Below are 19,727 nucleotides of genomic sequence, written 5' to 3' on the forward strand. Positions count from 1 at the left end.
AAGCACATGACTATCGTCCTCAGTATTTGTAAGACTCGCTTAAGAATGTTCAACGATGCGCATAAAATAAAGACCCCCCCCCCCCCAAAAAAAAAAAAATTAATAATAAACAGAAATTAAGTCACAAATCAAAGGGAGTTTATTCGGACACACGCAATGCATCCACAGGTGTATGTAAATCGTACAGGTGAAGCGGAAGCAACGGCCATCCTTTCTTACTGAGGCTTGCTTGCACCCGTTCAATGGAAGACATGAATTTGGAATGATCCATCGATCGAAGTGAAACCCTGAAACAAACGTAAATTTCATTGACGATCAATGCATGAGAAAATCGACGTTTCGTACTTGGGTTTGTTGGAACGTTTACGATCCACACGGTCCTTGTGTTGCAGCGTGCAACGCATCCGCTCCGGATCGACAGGTGGATGATTGGCATCAACGAAATGAATGGCTTTTAATAAACGTCTCAATTCGTTTTCAGTGTCTTGCAGAAGCCGTTCGTAGAAAATGACCGTCCCTTCTTGAATGTATTGAATCCATCGATCCGCATGCTCCGCCCATTCGTCTGCTACGTAACTGACGTGATCGTCCCAATTTGTGCCGTTGAAGACATTGGGTGAGGCCGTGCCCGTTTGATCGTTGCCACTCCACAAGTAATGGCCGTATGTAAATAAAGCGTCAAACGGATTGCGAAGGATCAGGATCCCTCTGTTCTCGTACGGTCTGTTGGTCCCCATATAAGCGTGCGACTCCGGGTAGCCGTGATCTTTGATAAGAATCGTGCAACCGCACTCGCGTTCAGCTTCGTTGCCATGGTGATCCCCTTCGCGTTTTTTTTAGAATGGTCACGTTACGTAATGTTCACGTTGAATTGAAATGAAATGAAACATACCATCGATGATTGGAGGTTCAATGGTCCCGTAAACTGTTCCAGTGTAGATCCTACGTACATTCGCCAATCATTTAAATGAGATAAAAATTCAGGTGTTTTGTTTGTATAAAAACTGACCCAGTTACGCCCTCGATCAACTGTCGCGTCCAGGTCACTCCACTTCCGGGGAAAGACGTCAAGGCCCATTTAGGAAACGATTTGTTCTTTGCAAACTGTTCCAGCAATCGACGACTTTTAAAGTTCCATTTGAACGATTAGAATTGATGTAAAGAATATACCTGGACGCTAAAATGGCGGCATGTGGCATCGTCTATCCAAGGATAGTTCGCTTTGCTATCGGGGGCAGATCGTACGCTATGATTTCGCCTGACATCGGTGGCATTCCGTAGATTGGCCATCCAATCAATTGGCATAGCAGGATCGGAATAGTACTGGAACGATATGCCTGTCAATAGGAAAGCCAACATGGAGACCGTAGCGAAATAAACGTGTTGACATCGGAGCTGCATTGTGGCACAACCATCAAAGTCAAACTACTAAACGTTAGTTCCTAGATCATCACACCGTTTTTATTTGCAATATATATACTCTACCCAAAAATGTATTCACCCTGGGCAGGAAGGCTTCCGCGGCCATCTATTGGCCAATGAGGACGCAGCTCGCGTACAACACGAACTCTACATCTATAGCTACTTACACGTAATATTCTATTTTGAACAAGTAAAACATGCTGGAGCTACCAGCAGCCTTGACACCTGTGAGGTAACAGGGAAGAAAAGGGTCTTGTCTGGAGATCACGGCTGAGTTTTAAGTAGTGTGTAATAATAGAACTTCCTGCGGCTATCGTACCTGCTGTGCTGATACAAAAATAAAATTTGTTTACCTTGGTAAATGACAGTTGATGAGAAGGCATCCAACTAAAGGTCTGTCTGTCGCCTATAGTTATACATAAATGAATAGTTTTTCTTTTTTTGGGTGTACAGTTCTTGTTGTCTAGAAAGCAAAGGAAAGGTTACGGTGGATAATTGGTATATTACACACGAAGGCACTGAATAAAAAACGCAATGTGACGTTTGATCGGGCCACTGTGTTCGTTTTGGATTTGTTTTGAAAGCGTTTCCAATAGACAGGCATTTGGTTTGAAATTGTTGTGAGATTATCGAACGAGGTTCGTTGGTGGGGGTTGGCATATTTGATTCGTGACATTACCTGCCCACCATTCGGCCATATCGGCATAACTCTTGCCTTCAGGATGGCCAAGCAAATGACATAACTGACACATTCCATCTTTGGGTTTGTTTTTGACGACGTATTGCCCCTTCCAGCGAAAGTAAGTCAGGTACAGCTCGTCGTCTACCATCAGTTTCTTCAAATGATCGGCCAGCTGCTCGGGACTGTCGAAATCCATGGCGTTGACGTACGATCCAGCCAGAAGGAACATGGAATAATCAGCTCCCCCATACACCACGGGAACTGCATCGTATTGCAGAGGTCGGTACAGTTTCTCAGTGACGTAATCTAAACATAAAGAATTTTCAAAACTCAGATAAAAACGATAGTGACGACTGATTCGTTCGCGCATCGATGCTGGCCGTTGGCGCAAGCGCCGTACATATCCACCGGAATGAATTGCGATAGATTGCGGGCCAGCGCTTCACGCCGACTGTGCGAGTTGCAATGTGAAACGAACCAGGCGATCGTGCGGTTTTTGAACGTCAAGTCCATTTTGACAGGAACTGACGTTGAATTATGATTTTCTAAATGAAATTCCTCATCTTCTCCAGCTTTCGACAAAGTTTGCCATTCAATAAAGGTTGTCGCATGTTCACATCCGTGTGCAATGGCGATTTGAAAAAGACGTAAATGGCCGATTATATTCAAATTCAAAAAAAGGATGGCCTATCGTTCAACGATCCATGAACAACGTCTTACGTCGTTGCTTTGTTTTGCTAAACGATTAACCGAAATCTGTGTAATAAATGATGATGTTGCGATACTTCACGGTCGATGGCAGATGTGTCTGTTACGTTCAACACGATATCCCGCCCTGCAGATTGACCCGTCTTTTTCAAGATGAATAAATACGGAAGCAATTCAAAATGATGTGTTTACTTTGATTTCTACTCTATACCTGTTGATGAGCCAATAACTGATGAAGGGAGTATATAGATAACATATAACAAAGGACGAGAGACGCTCCCAGAAACGAGCGGATGTACGTCCGAAGTTCAACATTGCAAACGAGCAATGACGACGTTCCATCTAGAGAAACTGTTAACGTGAAACGTATGAGACATTTGTTCAAAGAATGGGCAATCGTTCGTTTGTGAAAACGGAACGTGGATGCGGAATGCACGTCACTACGGCACTCTATTTTCATTTGAAAACGTGTCCAACGTTCAAACGAAAATCTTCAAAAAGAGCCATTTTTTCTCAAATTCCCTTATAAAAACGTGTATTGAGGGGCATCATTTTCAAGTTCATGAGCACATTATGAGAATTTCAAACGAAAGTTGTTGGACGGCTGGCACATTTGATTCGTTCCGTTGACGTCACCTGCCCACCACTGGCCAATATCAGCATAACTCTTGTCCTTCGTATCGAGATCACCAAGCAATTGACACAGTTGGCACATTCCATTTTTAGGCAACCGCTTAACGACGTATTTCGCCTTCCAGCGGAAGTACGTCAGGTACAGCTCATCGTCTACCATCAGCGTTTTCAAATGATCGGCTAGCTGCTCGGACTGTCGAAATCCATGGCGTTGACGTACGATCCAGCCGGAAGGTACATGGAATAATCAGCTCCTCCATACACCACTGGAACTGCATTGTATCGCAAGGGTCGGTACAGTTTCTCAGTGACGTAATCTAAACACAAAGAGTTTTCGAAACTGAGATAGAAACGATACTGACGACTCAGCATCTCGTCGCATGCAGGACCATTGGAGCACGTATTGTTTCCGTTCTTACAGGTACCGTAAATGTCCACAGGAATGAACTGCGACAGTTTGCCGCCCAGCAGTTCGCGTTGGCTGTTTGTATGGCAATTTGAAACGAACCAGGCGATCGTGCGGTTTTTGAACGTCAAGTCTATTTGGAGGGGAACTGAAGTGGAACCGACATTATCTAGAACGATGTTTGAGTTGATCGCTGTTCGTGGGAATTCTGTGCAAGATGGTGAGGCAGGGTCGATGCACTACATCCGGCCGTACGGATGTAAATCGACAATGTCCGAATCACGACGATACGTCATCGTCCTATTGAAATAATTGGCGAATAAAGGCTGTCGTAACATGTTCACATCCGTGTGCAATGGCGACTCGTAGAGGAGAAAAACGTAATGTTGATGCGGTCGCCTCCATCCGGCCGGAGGCAAATCGTTGACGTGAATGTCACGAGCGTGAAAAACGATGGCGTCGCTATCGTTGAAGAAACTTCGATCTGACGTCGTTAAACACGGCCCTCTGTCAGCGGTTTGATTGTCATTACATTCCAGGAACGGCGTCCGTCCCGAGCCGAAGCCAAAGTCCGTCATGCCGAAGTACTTGGTCCAATAGAGAATGATTATCTTGCTATGGCATGGGATGTATGTTGGCAGTTCGATGGCCGCTGGAACCTGTACAGTGAACAGCAATAATTTTCTTTTATCCCGAACGAGGATATGAGTCAGCCTTCACAAGCAACACGTACATAGAGGGCGGTAATGAAGATGAACAGCGGGGCTTGAATTAATGATACAAGTCTCGATGGCACGTTTTTACCTGACGTGATAAGAACTGATGACCACCATAGCCGGGTAATAAATAATAAACGGCGACAATCGCTCCGAGAATGCCAACACTCGAACACAACAACGTTTTGGAACAGTAGGATCTTCGGTTCATCCTTGAAATGAACCCTTCGACTAACGTCAAGCCAAGAGGATGTTTCATCGCCGTCAGTTGATACTAAACACCCTAGCTCCACGAGAGCTCTTCCATGGGAAGTAATTTTTCGGTAGGAGGAGCCATTAAGAAGGTAGTACAGTTGAAGAAATGTGCTTTCGTGGCAACCCGAGGTGCTGCAAATAGAAATGGACCTCGTCGCACGTCGGTGGCAGCCAACAATCTGGACGACCATCTCAGCTCTAAGACGTAAGAAGAGTACAGAAAAGACGTGATGACCATCAATAGCAAAGCAAAGATGGACGCACTAACGAAACTGAGAAATCGACGGTGAACCCTCATGATGGAACTGTGTCTTGACTCAGTCGATTCACAACCAGCAACTGCTAGATTTTTCCAAATGACGTCGATGTCAAATAAGTCGAAAGATGTACTGCTTAACCCGTGGTACCACTCGGGGTTACATAGGCCTTTGGCGTAATGATAAAATAATAGGAAAACAAGAGTAGGCCCTTTTGATCTAGGAATCGCACATGGAACAGTTAACTACCAGACCAGGAGCTACGTGTCGAAAAATGATGCATCGCTGTCTGAAGGTCTGTTAATTACACGCTTGTCGAAGCCAGTGGCTCAATCGGCATTTAATGATTCAGACTTCCATGTTTTACCTCCAAGGCGATTGTAACATTAGGAAATAAGAATGTGTTGGATACTGGGACACGTCATCCACAAGATGCGAGATTGGGTGCAACAACATCGTCATCCTTTTTCAATCTGCTGGCTGCTCTTCGTTAGCGGGCAAAAATGTCCAGCTGGCCGTGCGGAGTGTTTCAAGTCATGGCGGTAGGCCAAGTTGGTCTGCCAGAATAAACAGACCCCTTTCAATGATTCATCGATTGCCATGCCGAAATGAAAGTTACGTCGCCTTCATTCTTACATTTTTCTGAGCCAGAATGTATTCATTTTCAACTATTATCTCTGCGTTTCAAATACAGGTAAGCCACGTGCGTTCCCATGAGGCAATCACGGCCGTTTTACCTTATCACTGTCACATTCATTATCGCTACGTGCTGCACAGATAGCTGATGGGACGCCTCTTCTCGTTGCCCTGTTGCCGTGAAACAATTACTTGCCGCCCAATATCCTCGAAAAAATGTTCCAGTCAGCAAGGTGCAATCCGAGGAATGCACTGTTTGGACTTTTGGTTTTTGCCGTCGCGTGTTTCGTTTGTTGGCAACTCATTGGATCATCGCGTCAGGTTAATTCCAGCGAAACCTTTGGTTTAATTCACTCACAAACTTCTGAGACTGCGACGAAGCTAAAACAAATCAGCGTACGGTTTTCATCGTGTAACCAAACGATCAGAGCGAGGAGTGTGTCGAACGATGCGTTCCAGTGGTGCGGTGCCGATTCGTCCGCACGTGGAACGCACCAGAAAGTGATCACGTTGACGTTGTTCGGTGCAGTGAATGGTTCCGTTTCGAGCCGTTACGACTCGCTGCTGACAAACATTTCGACAACGTCAAAGGAAATGTATCCAGGCTGGATCGTGCGGATATACCACAATTTCCGTAATGAATCCGAATCGGAACTATCGATACTCAACCAGTTATCCAACTTAACTTGTCAATTTGATCACGTTGATTTGTGCAGCGTACCAGAGTTGATTGCAAGAATTCCGGCACTGACACCCATCGATCCGGCTCTTCTTCGAGGACTGAACCCCAGGATGTTGCGCTTTTTAGTTATGCTCGATCCGAATGTGGACGTTTTCATTTCGCGAGACACCGACAGTGTCATTTGGCAGAGGGAAGTGGATGCCGTCAACCAATGGCTTTCATCCAACTACACCTTCCATTTGATGAGGGATCACAGAAAGCACAATCATCTGATCCTGGCCGGTATAACATTCTACTATTGTAATTTATCAAATAGCCATTGATATAGGTATACATTTGCAGGAATGTGGGGAGCCAAACTGCACCAGCGTCGGGATCTCATTGAAGGATTGACCAGAGCCCTAATAGTAGCTGGCCAAGGTGGTGACAAGTATACAGACCAAAATTCGTTGAACAACATTCTGTGGCCAACTGCCCAGTTTGACGTGGTACGTCTTATTCGTTATTGAAATTTCCCTTCTTCAAACTTGCAGCTTCTTTTCGTTTCTAATCAGATGGCACACGACAGTTATCAATGCCAGAACAATCAGATGCTGACCAAATCTCCGCTCAAAGTCTATCCGTTCCCCACGATGCGCAACGGGAGTTATTATGTCGGTGGGATCGGCCAGCAACTCACCCCAGACAAATGTCCGGTCGCTTGTCGCCCACCCAATCATAAAGATTGGGAATTTTGCTAATGCCGTACTATTTAAATTAACATACATTTCTTATGTGTGTGAATTTCATTATTGTATTTTGCGTGAAGGCCGGCATCTCTCAGACATCAAACTGACATAGTATGACCAAATATGTTATTGTAGTACCAATCATCTGGAAGAATGAGGACTTGATTCTATTGTTCATATAATTTGCAATTAAAGTAATACCGTCGGAATGAGAGACAATTCTAAATCGCCATACTCCATCGCCGTAATGCGAGGCAACGCAATCAAAACTTCGGTTGCCAACATGTTAACCTTTCCCGCATAAAAAAAAATATTAGCATTTTTAGTTAGAAAAATAAAGTGGATGTACTTGTTCTTGGAAATGATTTAAATCATGAAACTCTATTTGTTGCAGCTGCTTTCCGAACGCGATGGCCTTGAGAAATGATACCAATGTCGAATATAAGGGGGAGGGGGCCCATTTGAAATCAGATTCATATACCTGTTGTGTGATAGCATTCGGAATGCCGGTGATAATTAACAAATGAAAGGTGTGCTGGATCATCAGGTAGACACTGGTGGGCAGCAAACTGCGACCGGTGCTTACTGAACTGTAGAAACTATTGATGATGTAGTACGGGGTAGCGATGAAACCCACGAAGATGTGAATGATCCAGATCAGAAGGATCGGACCGAAACATTCGTTCATTCCATCCACAACATCAGATAGTAGAACGTGGAGGCTTTTCCATTTAGCCAAGGTCGTCACTGTTTCATTGGCCGTCAATGTCCGACTGCTGGACGTGGCCGCTTGTTGTTGCAGACAACGCAATCCGAGCAATGCCGTCCAGCCGACGAGCGCGAATAGAAGTAGGCCACATCCAGAGTAAATGTTAAAGACCATAGCACATAGATGCAATACATGCGGAAATAGGGTCGGTAAAAATCCTTCTGTTCCAGGCTTCAATTGGAAGAAATCCACGGCGAAACTGACAATGGCGATAGTTTCCTATACACACATCAAAATGAAACATGAATTCATTAAATTATTAGTTTGTGTGTCTTACAGAGAAAACCAGGACAAGTCCAATGATTGTCAGATGGCGCATAGTTTTGCGTATGACTTTGAATTCTTGATGCATCCGCTGGATGTTGTTCCAGAGCGATTTCCATTTCGATTGCTGTGAAAGCGATAACAGGGTGGCGTGGGCAATCACAGTGAGTGCTCCAAAATTGGCGTAATCGATGATGATGTTCCAGGACAACACTGTCGATATTTTAATTGTCGAATTTGTTCCATCAGTTGAGGATGAATTCAACATCGTGTTGAACTCCTCGATGATTCCCGTGCCGCTCATCAGGGTCGCGTAAACATTGCAAAATCCATTGAGCACGAGAAAAATGAAACCGAGCGTGAAGGTCTTGTAACGTTCGCTTTTGCTGGACGATTCGATGGTCGAAGACGATGGAACGAGTTCGATACCAAAAAATCGCAAACAAACAAGCAAAGGTTGAAATGCAAATGAATTCGTTTCGACGACTGGAACGTTTCGTGATTGATTCCCGTTTGTCTTGTACGGAATACGTTCCGGCGCAGAGGATTCGTCCGACCTAATCGACTCCATTTTTGCCCCTCGACTACCGCACAAACTTTCATCGAATGAATTGCTCAAGGTACAACGCTAATGAAATAATGCAACGAATGTAAACAATAAGGGTGTGTACAAATAATCCAAGAAAACGTTTGCATATCGTTTGATGCACGTCTCCTTCATTGCATCAGCTAATGAAAAATCGATCAGTGTCGGTTAGTTTGCTGTTTCCATGGTAACATGTGGTTTTTGTATTTTTTTTTTTTTTTTTTCAAGAGATAACCCATTGCTGTGCCACACGAAACTCATGCGCCTATAGCACATTCCAACCATATGTTCAAACACAAAATTTGTTTTGCATATCCTGTTTGGGAGAGGGAACAGACGGCACGGACAAGTGCCCAACAGATATGGACGTATTACGTTTTTATGTTTTTGTTGCAGTGAACGAGGCGTTTCAGTCAATCACGGCTGCAGCTCTTTATTTTGTTTCAACATTTAACGTTTAGTTTTCCCTACAAATTCTAGTTAACAAGAGTTTATGAACTTTTCAGTGATTGCCAGTCCCAAATGCTGAGAAGGTTATCCTTGAAGTCCTGCAAGGCAGAAAGCTCCCCAGGTGCTAAATGATAAATTATCATTTAGGCGCTACATTTTGTTTTTCACGTTTGGTTTCTTGGAAACCTTGATTTTTTGTTTTTCGTGGTATGGGAAAGAGAATGCAAAAGGAGAAAATTATGTAAATTCATGGGTAGAAGGAAGGGGATGAAAAAGAATATCCCAAATTTCTTACCATTCGCTACTACCCGCCTTGGGAATTTATGCAAAAATCAGTTTCGTTTTTAGTTCCCCACCCTCTGCATGTGACTTTTCGTTTTACCATTTCCCCGAAATAAAATGAGTCAGCACTTTTTTAATCAATGCTTCAGAACAAACCGCCTTACTTTTTATCGCAAAGCTTTACGTCAATTGCGCCAACGGCCCACATAAAATGCAAAATTGTGTACGATTTTTTTAAAATAGGCACATATTTGCAAATAATGTATTTCGTGTGCACAGAGTAAACAAGATGCATATTTGCACTGGAATTTAACTTAATTGTTCTTAAAACCTGATTGATTGGGGCAAATTATGGGACAAACAGTCTGTTGAATTCCGATGCAATATCATTTTCGTTTATTTGCTATTCGCTCGCTACCGACTCGCTCTGATAAGAGTTTGCAACGAACGTATAAAAAGGCGACTTGAAATGCCTCTGTACCCTCGTTTGCTGTCACAATAGGTAAGTTCGGCTAACGCTTCCTGTTGATCAGTTATTAAATAACTCGGACCTAATATCTTTCATTCTTGCAAATTGAATTTCTTAGAACGCAATTTTGTTGAGGATGTTGGCTTTCACGTCTCCAATTAGGGCGGTAGCTCGGAGCATTGTCATTGGTAGAAGTTTGACGATATGCACGAGCTCCGGCTGTGGTCAGTTGGCCAGCAAAAGTGCAACCTGTGCACCGACCGCAGCAATTTCGAACCTCGTTCGTGAAAACGTTGGCCGCACAGCAGTTGGTGGTGGGCCGGTCCGCCTTGCGTTTAACTGCATCTGTAATGGTTCGTGCGGGGATTACCCCATTCCCGTTCCGTGCATCGATTGTGTTTAATTGAGGGACCAGCGATGAAGTTGTTAATTTTAGAGTTTCATAGCGTTTCACGTTTTTAAGCTGTTTTAAACAGAACGTAGATGAATGTATTTTACATGATACGAAATACAGTCTAACTTCGAGAATGTTTCTTTTCTTCGTAGTTTGTGCCAAGATATCTGTTTCAGAAGATAAGGTGTTTAAATAAAAGCTTTGCTGTTGTTTGATTTTAAAAAAAGGGGCAAACAATCATAAATAGTTCTGTGTTATTGCCACATTAATGTCACGTCACTTTTGCGCGGGAAAAAAAAATTCGGCCGTAGGCAAGTTTGGACACGATACCAAATTCTGGAGATTTCTGCCGCCATTTTTTTGTTTTCTCCGATTAGGTTACCCTTCCTCTCCTCGCTTTAGCCCTCAGGTAGGGGAAAGGGAATATAAACTCGACTGACGTTGCACAGTTCATGCTCAGTTCTCGAAGTGCGTCTGATAGTTGACGTAATCAAGCGTGAGCAAACAACGTGTCCTCGGTCGGCGTTGTAAGTGTTTGACACATTTTTAACACGTCGATGTCGAAAAATATAGTTTATCTCACTTTACTGATATGCCGAAAAATTCCCCTAGGTCTTGGGCTTGTTTAAGTAACGCGTTTTTTTCACGTACAGTATGTTTTCGAGATTTCTTGTGTATTGACTTGCATTTTTCTGTTAGCCATGTAAATATTAAAGTTAATTTAAAACGTTAGTTGTGTGATACTAAAATATTTTGTATTTACCAGGTCACTCCTTGAACGTGTTGAACGTTGGCGATTGCAGCTGATCGTGATCCTCTTCATCATCTCCTCGACATGGTCTGTTTAATTATCACGTTTTAATCTGTAATGGTTTGAAAATGACTTATTTGCAGTGCCGAAGAGTATCGGATCGTCACGACGTGGGACAACAGGACAATCGATCATCAGGATCGACCTGTTGTCATCCGGCTGGAACGTCATGACATGTCGGCCTTTAAAATTTCCGTCGATGCCCCGTTTTTCAACGATCCACCTAATCCTAATGGCACAGTAGGCGAGCCATTTTTCACATTGTGGGATTACGAAGGTATTCGTTTTATTTTTCTAGAAAAGATTTAATTGTTAACGATTTACTATCGCAGTGGTGGAGGTGTTTTTCCTTAACGACAAGAATCAGTACGTTGAAATCGAATTATGCCCGTAAGTATTTAAATTTGTTTCCCCGTTCCCGAAACGTTGTAAATGAACATCCAAATTTAGGTGGGGACAGCATATCGTGTTATTGTTGAACGGGCAGCGTAATACGATACGACACAGTTTGTTTATCGAGTTTACGGCCACTCGCAACAGTACGCATTGGCAAGGTGTGGCCTTTATTCCCGTTGAGTTCCTGCCGCCGAACGTGACAGAGATGAACGCCTATGCCATTCACGGCTCTGGTGCAAACCGCGTTTACGAGTCGCTTTATCCAGTTGCGTTCAACTCGACGGCCGGGGCAGATTTGTGAGTACATCGTTCGTTTAAATTTCAAATTTGAATTAGTTAATGTTTTTATGTTTCTACAAGTCATAATCTTGCTGCTTTTAAACCGTTCGATGTGGGCATTATCGTCGAGGATGCAGTCGTTAAATATTCTGAGACTTGGGTTGATTCATTCACAGGGTGAGTTATTTTAACGTTTGTTTTTGAGGTTAAATTGTGATAAGTGTTGAGTATTAAGGATGCGGAGATTGGGAATCAAACACACCTGGAACGGGACGTTGCTTAATTCGAATGACGCTGTTGAACTGGAGCTTGAAACTAAGTCTGGTCGTGGGTTGATTGTGAGAATTGAAGCTCCTCGTTACGGCGATGCTCTGCCTCCAGGTCCGAGTGGTTGGCCGTTTGATGGTCTTTCGTCTTTCGAAGTTGTCCATCTCCTTTTGCTGGGCGAAGGTGATGCAACGGCTCTTGAACTTCAATTTGGACCGTAACTTTCTATAATTTTTGTAAACAATAAAACGTTGATGTTAATTTCATTTAGGACGGGCCATTATGCTGTGGTCTTTTGGACGAACCGTACAAAGTTGGGCGATTTAGGACGAGAAATGACGTATGTAACGAACGATTTCAATTCCGAACGTTGGAAAGGGGAAGCTTTCATCCCTCTCGCTTATCTTCCTCCACGGGTAATTTTATTCCGCTAAACTTATCAGTTTGTAAATAAAGAGTTATTTTATGGGTACAATTTTTAAAAATAAAGGTTTATAAATGCAACGCCCATTCGGCTCACGGTCCGCAAGGCAATCAACGTCAAATTAACAGTTTATACCCGTCCAAGTCGAACGAACTCCGTCCAGATTTGTAAGTTTTCCTGACCATATCCCACTGAAATGTTTATCTTACATGGCTTTTCTTTTAAAATTTTAGCCAAAATTATGGTGATTATAAAGCCATTGATATGACGATGATTTACCCGGGCAACGACGACGTTACTTGCTCTGATGTCTGGGCGGACAACGTCAACTGCCGGCCAGAGCCGCCGCTCCCTTCCGCTGCCGGTCACGCACCCATTGGCCATTACGTACTTCTCTTGATTACAGCGTTTGTTTCAACGTTTAAAACGGTCGCTTAAATGATTTAAAACAATGGGAACAACATTGTTTCCGGTTGTTTTAAACCATTTACAATTAGTTTCCGTTTTTTACTGAAACAAAAATGCATGAATTATTCTTAAACAATTGTCGATTATTTTTGAAGAGCGTTGGTGACGTTACGCCAAGGCCGTTATAAATTAAATCGTGGCTTATCATTTTGAGATATACTGGAAGGTTAAATCTTCTCGCATTTCCTGTTTACCTAACCTCTCAGTGCAGCAATGGAATCCTGGCGCCATTCTTCCGTTTCTTTTACTCTATCGCAATCGTCGTTGAAAAAAATACGCACTCGATGACCATGAAAATGCTGATGGAGAAACCAACTAGTCCCGAAGCAATGCCCTCTTATCAATACGAGAGATGTTTATAGTGAAAAATAGAAACGGTTCAAAACAAAAACGTCATGCGATGGCGAGTGTGAGGACGATGCGGATGTAGTTGTAACAAAGTTTAAACCATTAGCCAAACACGAAAACGAGACGAGTCAAGGTTGTTGTGCACGCATTTGCGTGTCATATAGGAGCTGCCAGTGCGCTTGTACGCCAGTCACATTCCTCACGAACGAACCGACCGGTTGTCGCCCCGTCCTCCTGCTGAACAATTATAAAAAAAATGGTGCTAAATAACGGGGTAAGATGCTAATGAAAATTAGATTTGAGTGTTAACCTCTGTTGATCTTTTATCTTTGTCCGGAAGCGGTGGACATTGGCTTTGGTGCTCGTCACGATGGTGTCATGGCTGGTGATTGTGGTGGATGTCCAGCGCATCCAGGAGGATCCCAATCGTTTGTTCCTGCAAGCCAGGCCTCCAACTATCGATCGGAGTCGTACGGGCCATCGTGGTCAGCTAAACATCCCGCAATCGTTTGCCGGACTTAAAGTTGCCCCGTCCATTTATCGATGGATGAATGGCCTTTACGGCGGACCAGGTTTTATTTTGTTTACACCTGTTGATCATCTTAATTAAATGAAAACGTTTGAATTAGCTGTGACGCGGATTGGGATAACGGTGGCCGAAAGCCCTGATCCTTCATTAGAGCGAAGAGTTCCATGCTGTTCCGGCTACTTGACGGCCACTATGGATGCCCGCAATTGCACGAAAATGGGCGGAGAATGTTGCTCAAGAGAGTTCACCGATTATCCAGGCGCTGGTGGCATGGGTTTAAGTATAATTAATAATTAATTTAACTCGATATGAAATGCATTCTGAGTAACGTCTTTGCTGGCGCAGTTAATCCGAGGAAGTTGAAGAGATCGAGACAAGCGTACCAGGGCAACTGCTATCAATGTTTCGAGTTCTTTACAGTATGTCTCGTTGGCAATTGAGATTCAATTTATGCCAGTCAGAGACGCGAGCATGACTTTGACGTCTTTCAATCGAGAATTTCCATCATCAACAATCCAAATTCTATACAATGAAAATATATAAACTTTTGCTATATTTGTATACAGTATAAATACTCAGTCGATTATACTCCAACGATTCAACACAAATAGAAATTGTGAATCGTTTATCGTGGCCCTAAATTGTATCTTGTACGATCTTTGTTGCGATTTCAGTCAATAGATCCATGTTCACTTTCCATTGCCAGACATTCTATTGGCTATTGAATTGTCACGTAGGCCTCGTATCAGATTAAATAGATGTGTTTAGAAACCGCACTCGTGGCATATTATTGATGAAAAACTAGAAACCCTATGAATACATCAAATATGCTTGCCAGCTTACGATTTTTATCGTTTCACGAATAGATGACAAAAAATCGATCGTTCCCCACCAACAATCGAGTCAGTGATTTCTTGTGGGTTTCTTCATCAACTGAGGCCTCTTGACCAAATTCGATTGCCCACCAAAACCATTTCTTTTTAACACTCCGCAAGGGCACACTTCTGTCTCGAACTGTGAGCGCGTGTCAATTGTAGTTGGGACTTTTATTCTCCGGAAGTAGATTGGTCTGCTTCTTATAAATAGAGGCGATGAACAATGTTCTTGTTCATTCAACCGACAAGGTACTTTACCGACAGTACCACCTGAAAATTATGCTGAAAGTTGAGAAAAGTCTTTGGCCTCTGACTGTCTGGATGAGAATCTTTGGATTTCACATGGGTCCCAGAAAGAAACGGGCAAATGCTAGTCGCTACTCACGTTGTTTATTAGCAGCTGGTTCTCTCATGGTCTTGTCTACGATCGGACTTCATTTCACGTCGTTTGTTCTCGAAATCTTGAGATTGAGGGTCAATGGAATCGGACCGAACGGCACCAACGTGACCACTGCCAATCTACTCAACACCGGCATCGAGCATTTGAACAACACCTGGCTGTTCATCGGAGTCCACGTTTCTTTCTTCTTCGTTTCACTCACCGCCAACTGGAAGACGTTGTGGAACTCTTTGCTCATGATGGAAAAGAATCTCAAATTCAATTCAGATTTCCATCGCAAATGCAGGAAGAGTGTCTCCGTTGGATTCGCCCTTCTTTTAATCGTAATCGTTTATTACTTCTAAAATCATCGATCCTCGTGTAATTTCATTATTGTGTTAAAGGATTGCATCAGCCATTTACTGGTGTCCATCCGATCGTTTTACTGGGACATGGGCAAACTGAGACCGTTGGCCATTATCTTGTCCAACATTTCCAGGATGACCATCGCCAGCGTGTTCTTGCTCTTCTGCGTCCTGGCCAGGGTCATCACGCTCGTCTTCCGGGGACTTAACGAGCAAATAACTCATTTAACCGAAGCCGAAACATTGTTGCCCTTCTTCTTGTCTAGCAGGGTTTTGAATGTTCGTTTAGAGAAATGGCGGAGGAACCACACGTTGGCGTGTGAATTGGTCGACATGGTCAACAAGTGTTTCGGTCTGGTCATGCTCGTCACGATAGTCAACGTTTTCGTGAGCTTCGTGACCACGTCGTTCGAAATCGTCAGTTCGGTGGGCAATAACGAAACGTTACCTTTTCTATTGATTTTCATTTTTATCAAGAAATCAATTCTGCTCGCCATCACGTTCCACGAATCGTTCCGTTTGCAATCAGAGGTAAAATTTGTCGATTGATTGTTTGATGTATTTAAATGGGGTGTTGATTACCACACAGGCTGGCAAAACTGCTGCCTTCCTTCGGAAGCTCCATCCTTTTACAGCTGATCTTTTGACTCAAATCAAAGTATGAATTTACGATGCAAGTGACGAAAGAAATGGCCCCCCATCAGAATATATTTGCATATATCTTATACAGGTGAATACGGTGGTGATGGAGGTAACTCACGCCAGCCCTAAAATTACGGCCATGGAATTCTTCGACGTCAACATTAGACTTTTACCGACGGTACAGTAGCCCATCAACCGTTTTATGAAATAACATATACGTTATTAAACGAATGAAATGATTTCAGTTGATTGGAAGCACGTTGACGTACGTCGCGATCCTACACCAAGTTGCAGCGCATTCGAAGTGATTGCTTTTTAAATGCCCAGTGTGACATATATCAATTATAATAAATTGCACACAACTGCCACGTGAAAAGGCCTTTTTTTTTTAAGTACTGAAATGTTAGTCGATAGGCATCATTACAGACGGCTATTAAAATGCGTTAGGTAAATGACACGCTATGGGGCTATATTACACCATTGCCGGGAGCGGAGGGATTGTCCCCTGTATTGAATATCTCGTTCTTTTTCCACTCTTCCCGCTGTACCGTTTGCTTGTGGTTGACACACGAGATCGATTTTCTATATCGACTAGGCATGCACTTACTCATATACGTGGTTGTGTGCTGTTGCTAAGGCGTCCAATAACTCGTCCGCAATCTGCATTTGTACGATTTACAAACAAGGATGGTGGAAATAGAAAAGAATCATAACTTAAGGAAGTTATCCTCCCGAACTGTTTTGCGTGTGATTCAAGTCAAAGGATAAATACGTTAATCAGTTTTCAAAGGTAACCTCCAGAGTTATTTTTACAAGAATCAATACGATTTTTCCATTTCAGTCTGCCTCAGAAACACGAACATTTCCTGTCTACATGTTGCCGGGCATCGGTTGGCCCGTCATCCCCTTTCATGGAAGAGGAAATGTGTCGGATACACAAGTTATTGAAGCTTAACCTTAAAAAAAAGTGAAATATGGTAAAGACTGAAGCCACCTTCTTATAGCTACAAACATATAAAGATGATAAATGCTTACGAAACCCTCGGTATATTAAAACTCATCGAAACGTAGACAACCTTCGTGGACATGGGGACGATCACCGAGCGATTTTAATTCAACAGATTCTCTTTTAAAAAGTTCTAAAATGGATATCGCGATGCCTTTCATGTGTCATCCGCTCTTTGGTGAACGAATCATCTCCAGTTCTTATATATTATATACCAAGGATTTTGCTCACGGGTAATCCACCAGAGAGCTCCTATAAAACAAAAACAAAAAAGAAGAGACGACGAGTCTCTAAATAATCAATTTGAAACGTTGACATGAAGAAATCTTACCTCTGGTTTTCGATTACAAGCATGTATATAACAAGTATCCAAGCAACTCCCAGGTGATGCTGCTTACCATCGCCGATGTTAACCGTGTTGCCAAAGTATACGTCCAGTGTTAATCGAAATCGGATGCCGAGGGATATTTTTTTCATTTAAAGTAAATGTGATGCGCAAGATCTCGTTGATTTGGCGCCCACATGTCCGTTGTCTATAAAAAGATGAAGAGGCGAAGGCGAACGAAGAGCAGCACTCGATCCGAGCCAGCGATAATGTCGAACATCGAAGCCAGTCTGAGGCCTTTGACGGCCGGCTTGAAAATCTTGGGCTTCCACGTCGGTCCCAACAGAAAGTCCAGCTCGAATCGTTATTCCATTTGCTTGTTATTGACAGGCTGCCTGATGGTGTTGTCGACCGTCGGACTTCACTGCACCTCGTTCATCGGCGGAGTACTGCGATTGAAGGCCAACGAAATCGGACCCAACGGCACCAATTTGACCACGACCAAATTGCTAAACGTCGGCATCGAACATCTCAATTACACGTGGGTCCTCATCGGAGTCCACGTCACCTTCTTCGTCGTCAGCCTGACGGCCAATTGGACCCATCTGTGGGACACGTTGGTCCTGATCGAAGAGAGCCTTAATTTCAATTCCAGTTTTTACACCAAGTGTAGGAGGAGCGTCATATTCGGCTTCATTCTTTTGTTCACCGTAAAGAGAGCTTATGCTTTTCAATTACGTTTTTGTTTAAAAATTAAATGTTGGTTAATGGCAGGATTCCATCAGTCAGTTCTTCATCTCGATCAAGTCGTTTTATTGGGACATGGGCGTGTTGAGACCGGCCGCCATTGTCTTGTCCAATTTATCCCGCACGACCATCATCAGCGTCTTCCTGCTCTTCTGCGTCCTGGCCAGAGTAATCACGCTCATCTTTCAGGGCCTTAACGAGCAAATTGACCACCTGGACCAGCCCCAAAAGTTCTCGCCGTTGTATTCGGGCAGCAGGATCTTGAATGTCCGTCTAGAAAAATGGCGAAGAAACCACACGTTGGCCTGCAAACTGGTCGACATGGTCAATCAATGTTTCGGCCTGGTCATGGTCATCACCGTCATCAATGTTTTCGTGAGTTTCATCACGACGACGTTCGAAATCGTCAGCTCCATCCAAGAAGACGATACGATCCCCTTTGTTTTCGTCTTCATCTTCGTTAAGAAATCGATCCTGCTGACCATCATCATTTACGAACCTTATTGTTTACAAGCAGAGGTACAAATGCTTGACCGCGTTCATGTTTTTAGTAGTTTAAATGTACCTGATTACAGGTGAGTCGGACTGCGGTCTCTCTCCGCAAGATCCATCCGTTGACGGCCGACCTCCTCACTCAGATTAAAGTATTCCGTTATCATTAATAATGACATTCAACATTCCACATTACATTCAAATTTCTTAGTTGAACACCGTCGTAGTAGAAGTCACTCACGCCAGCCCCAAAATCACGGCCATGGAATTCTTTGATGTCAATCTCCGACTTTTACCGACGGTATACCTTTACAACACAATTTAAGGTGCTCCTTAACTGAATTTTCTTTTATGTATTTCCAGTTGATTGGAAGCACGTTGACGTACGTGGCTATTCTTCATCAAGTGTCTTCGCACTCGCATTGATCAAACAAAAAAATAGTTAGACATAAATTTGAACACGCACACATTTCGAAAGAACGGCGTCGGTACTTTACCCAGTGTCGTATAACACTAGCCAAATCTTACGTAATTATCAATGAAAATTGTATCAGCATGTTAAGCCCCATTACATTATTACACATAAGCTTATACTGCTTTAGATTTATTACGTCAATTGCATAACCGCAAGAATTTCAAAAATTCAATGGGCTTTCGACGTCATGTCGTGTTTCCCCTGATCTTCATCAGAGACTGTCAATAAAGCGGGAAAGGACATTCAATTTTTTTCAAGGAATTTTTAATTTGCTATGGCAAAACGCTTCCAACACGTCGAACAGACTGGAACAGTTTCGTAGGCTGATGGACAAGCAGAAACTAATGGACATTGCCTTATAATCTGATTCTATTATCGTTTAACTGTTGGGGTATGTCAACAAAGATGCGCTACGTGATACTCCTTGAAACGAGCACTTTCGATCAAGTTGTTGGGGGACAAAGTAAACGGATTAACGAGAATGGCGAGATGGAGAATGGAGAAAGAGCTTTTTCAACGAGCGTTCTGGAACCTTTGCGCTAGCGAATCAACTGCGCAAC

General features: G+C 43.2%; 8 protein-coding genes and 1 pseudogene across 8 annotated transcripts; 5 read left to right on the forward strand and 4 right to left on the reverse strand.

Annotated features, from left to right (window-relative positions):
• Positions 1-116: 116 nt before the first annotated feature.
• LOC130688478 (sialate:O-sulfotransferase 1-like) lies at positions 117-1,310 on the reverse strand. Its single transcript, XM_057511461.2, has 5 exons — positions 1,171-1,310; positions 1,010-1,104; positions 893-942; positions 346-823; positions 117-287 (listed from the first exon to the last, which is right to left on the reverse strand). The coding sequence occupies exons 1-5, from the start codon at positions 1,303-1,305 to the stop codon at positions 140-142; spliced, it is 906 nt and encodes a 301-aa protein (XP_057367444.2). The 5' UTR covers positions 1,306-1,310; the 3' UTR covers positions 117-139.
• Positions 1,311-2,048: 738 nt separating this feature from the next.
• On the reverse strand, positions 2,049-2,630 carry LOC130688477 (alpha-(1,3)-fucosyltransferase C-like). The gene is given in 2 exon segments (XM_057511460.2): positions 2,049-2,464; positions 2,467-2,630. Coding segments are annotated over 2 exon segments (567 nt in total). The 5' UTR covers positions 2,618-2,630.
• A 753-nt stretch (positions 2,631-3,383) lies between these two features.
• Positions 3,384-4,684, reverse strand: LOC130688475 (alpha-(1,3)-fucosyltransferase C-like; annotated as a pseudogene).
• A 1,217-nt stretch (positions 4,685-5,901) lies between these two features.
• Positions 5,902-7,459, forward strand: LOC130688598 (uncharacterized). Its single transcript, XM_057511591.2, has 3 exons — positions 5,902-6,679; positions 6,740-6,885; positions 6,952-7,459. The coding sequence occupies exons 1-3, from the start codon at positions 5,932-5,934 to the stop codon at positions 7,135-7,137; spliced, it is 1,080 nt and encodes a 359-aa protein (XP_057367574.1). The 5' UTR covers positions 5,902-5,931; the 3' UTR covers positions 7,138-7,459.
• On the reverse strand, positions 7,217-8,729 carry LOC130688474 (uncharacterized). Its single transcript, XM_057511459.1, has 5 exons — positions 8,172-8,729; positions 7,607-8,113; positions 7,475-7,540; positions 7,327-7,416; positions 7,217-7,270 (listed from the first exon to the last, which is right to left on the reverse strand). The coding sequence occupies exons 1-5, from the start codon at positions 8,727-8,729 to the stop codon at positions 7,217-7,219; spliced, it is 1,275 nt and encodes a 424-aa protein (XP_057367442.1).
• A 2,231-nt stretch (positions 8,730-10,960) lies between these two features.
• Positions 10,961-12,965, forward strand: LOC130688592 (uncharacterized). Its single transcript, XM_057511584.2, has 10 exons — positions 10,961-11,042; positions 11,106-11,177; positions 11,234-11,427; positions 11,483-11,540; positions 11,601-11,843; positions 11,907-12,002; positions 12,061-12,309; positions 12,364-12,508; positions 12,583-12,683; positions 12,750-12,965. Coding segments are annotated over exons 1-10 (1,365 nt in total). The 5' UTR covers positions 10,961-11,040; the 3' UTR covers positions 12,955-12,965.
• A 502-nt stretch (positions 12,966-13,467) lies between these two features.
• On the forward strand, positions 13,468-14,566 carry LOC132088302 (uncharacterized). Its single transcript, XM_059496896.1, has 4 exons — positions 13,468-13,606; positions 13,673-13,904; positions 13,962-14,141; positions 14,207-14,566. Exons 1-4 carry the CDS (start codon positions 13,589-13,591, stop codon positions 14,299-14,301), a joined length of 525 nt encoding a protein of 174 aa, XP_059352879.1. The 5' UTR covers positions 13,468-13,588; the 3' UTR covers positions 14,302-14,566.
• Positions 14,567-15,015: 449 nt separating this feature from the next.
• Positions 15,016-16,437, forward strand: LOC130688593 (uncharacterized). The gene is made up of 5 exons (XM_057511585.2): positions 15,016-15,459; positions 15,520-16,011; positions 16,070-16,138; positions 16,211-16,300; positions 16,368-16,437. The coding sequence occupies exons 1-5, from the start codon at positions 15,016-15,018 to the stop codon at positions 16,428-16,430; spliced, it is 1,158 nt and encodes a 385-aa protein (XP_057367568.1). The 3' UTR covers positions 16,431-16,437.
• A 1,267-nt stretch (positions 16,438-17,704) lies between these two features.
• LOC130688601 (uncharacterized) lies at positions 17,705-19,118 on the forward strand. The gene is made up of 5 exons (XM_057511598.2): positions 17,705-18,163; positions 18,228-18,719; positions 18,776-18,844; positions 18,904-18,993; positions 19,056-19,118. Exons 1-5 carry the CDS (start codon positions 17,723-17,725, stop codon positions 19,116-19,118), a joined length of 1,155 nt encoding a protein of 384 aa, XP_057367581.1. The 5' UTR covers positions 17,705-17,722.
• The last annotated feature ends 609 nt before the right edge of the window (positions 19,119-19,727 follow it).

This window comes from Daphnia carinata, chromosome 9, assembly GCF_022539665.2.
Source record: "Daphnia carinata strain CSIRO-1 chromosome 9, CSIRO_AGI_Dcar_HiC_V3, whole genome shotgun sequence".
Taxonomy (NCBI): domain Eukaryota; kingdom Metazoa; phylum Arthropoda; class Branchiopoda; order Diplostraca; family Daphniidae; genus Daphnia; species Daphnia carinata.

Bases quoted from the DNA above. Each gene is read 5' to 3' on its own strand.
- LOC130688478 (XM_057511461.2), bottom strand. From the start codon at position 1,305: ATGCCAATTGATTGGATGGCCAATCTACGGAATGCCACCGATGTCAGG. The intron at 1,105-1,170 runs GTATATTCTTTA...TTGCTGGAACAG, and splicing joins GCCGCCATTTTAGCGTCCAG to TTTGCAAAGAACAAATCGTT. The intron at 943-1,009 runs GTCAGTTTTTAT...GAATGTACGTAG, and splicing joins TTGATCGAGGGCGTAACTGG to GATCTACACTGGAACAGTTT.
- LOC130688598 (XM_057511591.2), top strand. From the start codon at position 5,932: ATGTTCCAGTCAGCAAGGTGCAATCCGAGGAATGCACTGTTTGGACTT. The intron at 6,680-6,739 runs GTATAACATTCT...ATACATTTGCAG, and splicing joins CAATCATCTGATCCTGGCCG to GAATGTGGGGAGCCAAACTG. The intron at 6,886-6,951 runs GTACGTCTTATT...GTTTCTAATCAG, and splicing joins CAACTGCCCAGTTTGACGTG to ATGGCACACGACAGTTATCA.
- LOC130688474 (XM_057511459.1), bottom strand. From the start codon at position 8,729: ATGGAGTCGATTAGGTCGGACGAATCCTCTGCGCCGGAACGTATTCCG. The intron at 8,114-8,171 runs GTAAGACACACA...ATGTGTGTATAG, and splicing joins GACTTGTCCTGGTTTTCTCT to GAAACTATCGCCATTGTCAG. The intron at 7,541-7,606 runs GTATATGAATCT...TCATTTCTCAAG, and splicing joins CGAATGCTATCACACAACAG to GCCATCGCGTTCGGAAAGCA.
- LOC130688592 (XM_057511584.2), top strand. The intron at 11,178-11,233 runs GTCTGTTTAATT...ACTTATTTGCAG, and splicing joins TTCATCATCTCCTCGACATG to TGCCGAAGAGTATCGGATCG. The intron at 12,509-12,582 runs GTAATTTTATTC...TTAAAAATAAAG, and splicing joins TCGCTTATCTTCCTCCACGG to GTTTATAAATGCAACGCCCA.
- LOC132088302 (XM_059496896.1), top strand. The intron at 13,905-13,961 runs GTTTTATTTTGT...CGTTTGAATTAG, and splicing joins TGGCCTTTACGGCGGACCAG to CTGTGACGCGGATTGGGATA. The intron at 14,142-14,206 runs GTATAATTAATA...TTGCTGGCGCAG, and splicing joins CGCTGGTGGCATGGGTTTAA to TTAATCCGAGGAAGTTGAAG.
- LOC130688593 (XM_057511585.2), top strand. From the start codon at position 15,016: ATGCTGAAAGTTGAGAAAAGTCTTTGGCCTCTGACTGTCTGGATGAGA. The intron at 15,460-15,519 runs GTAATCGTTTAT...ATTGTGTTAAAG, and splicing joins GATTCGCCCTTCTTTTAATC to GATTGCATCAGCCATTTACT. The intron at 16,301-16,367 runs GTACAGTAGCCC...AAATGATTTCAG, and splicing joins ACATTAGACTTTTACCGACG to TTGATTGGAAGCACGTTGAC.
- LOC130688601 (XM_057511598.2), top strand. From the start codon at position 17,723: ATGTCGAACATCGAAGCCAGTCTGAGGCCTTTGACGGCCGGCTTGAAA. The intron at 18,720-18,775 runs GTACAAATGCTT...ACCTGATTACAG, and splicing joins CTTATTGTTTACAAGCAGAG to GTGAGTCGGACTGCGGTCTC. The intron at 18,845-18,903 runs GTATTCCGTTAT...CAAATTTCTTAG, and splicing joins ACCTCCTCACTCAGATTAAA to TTGAACACCGTCGTAGTAGA.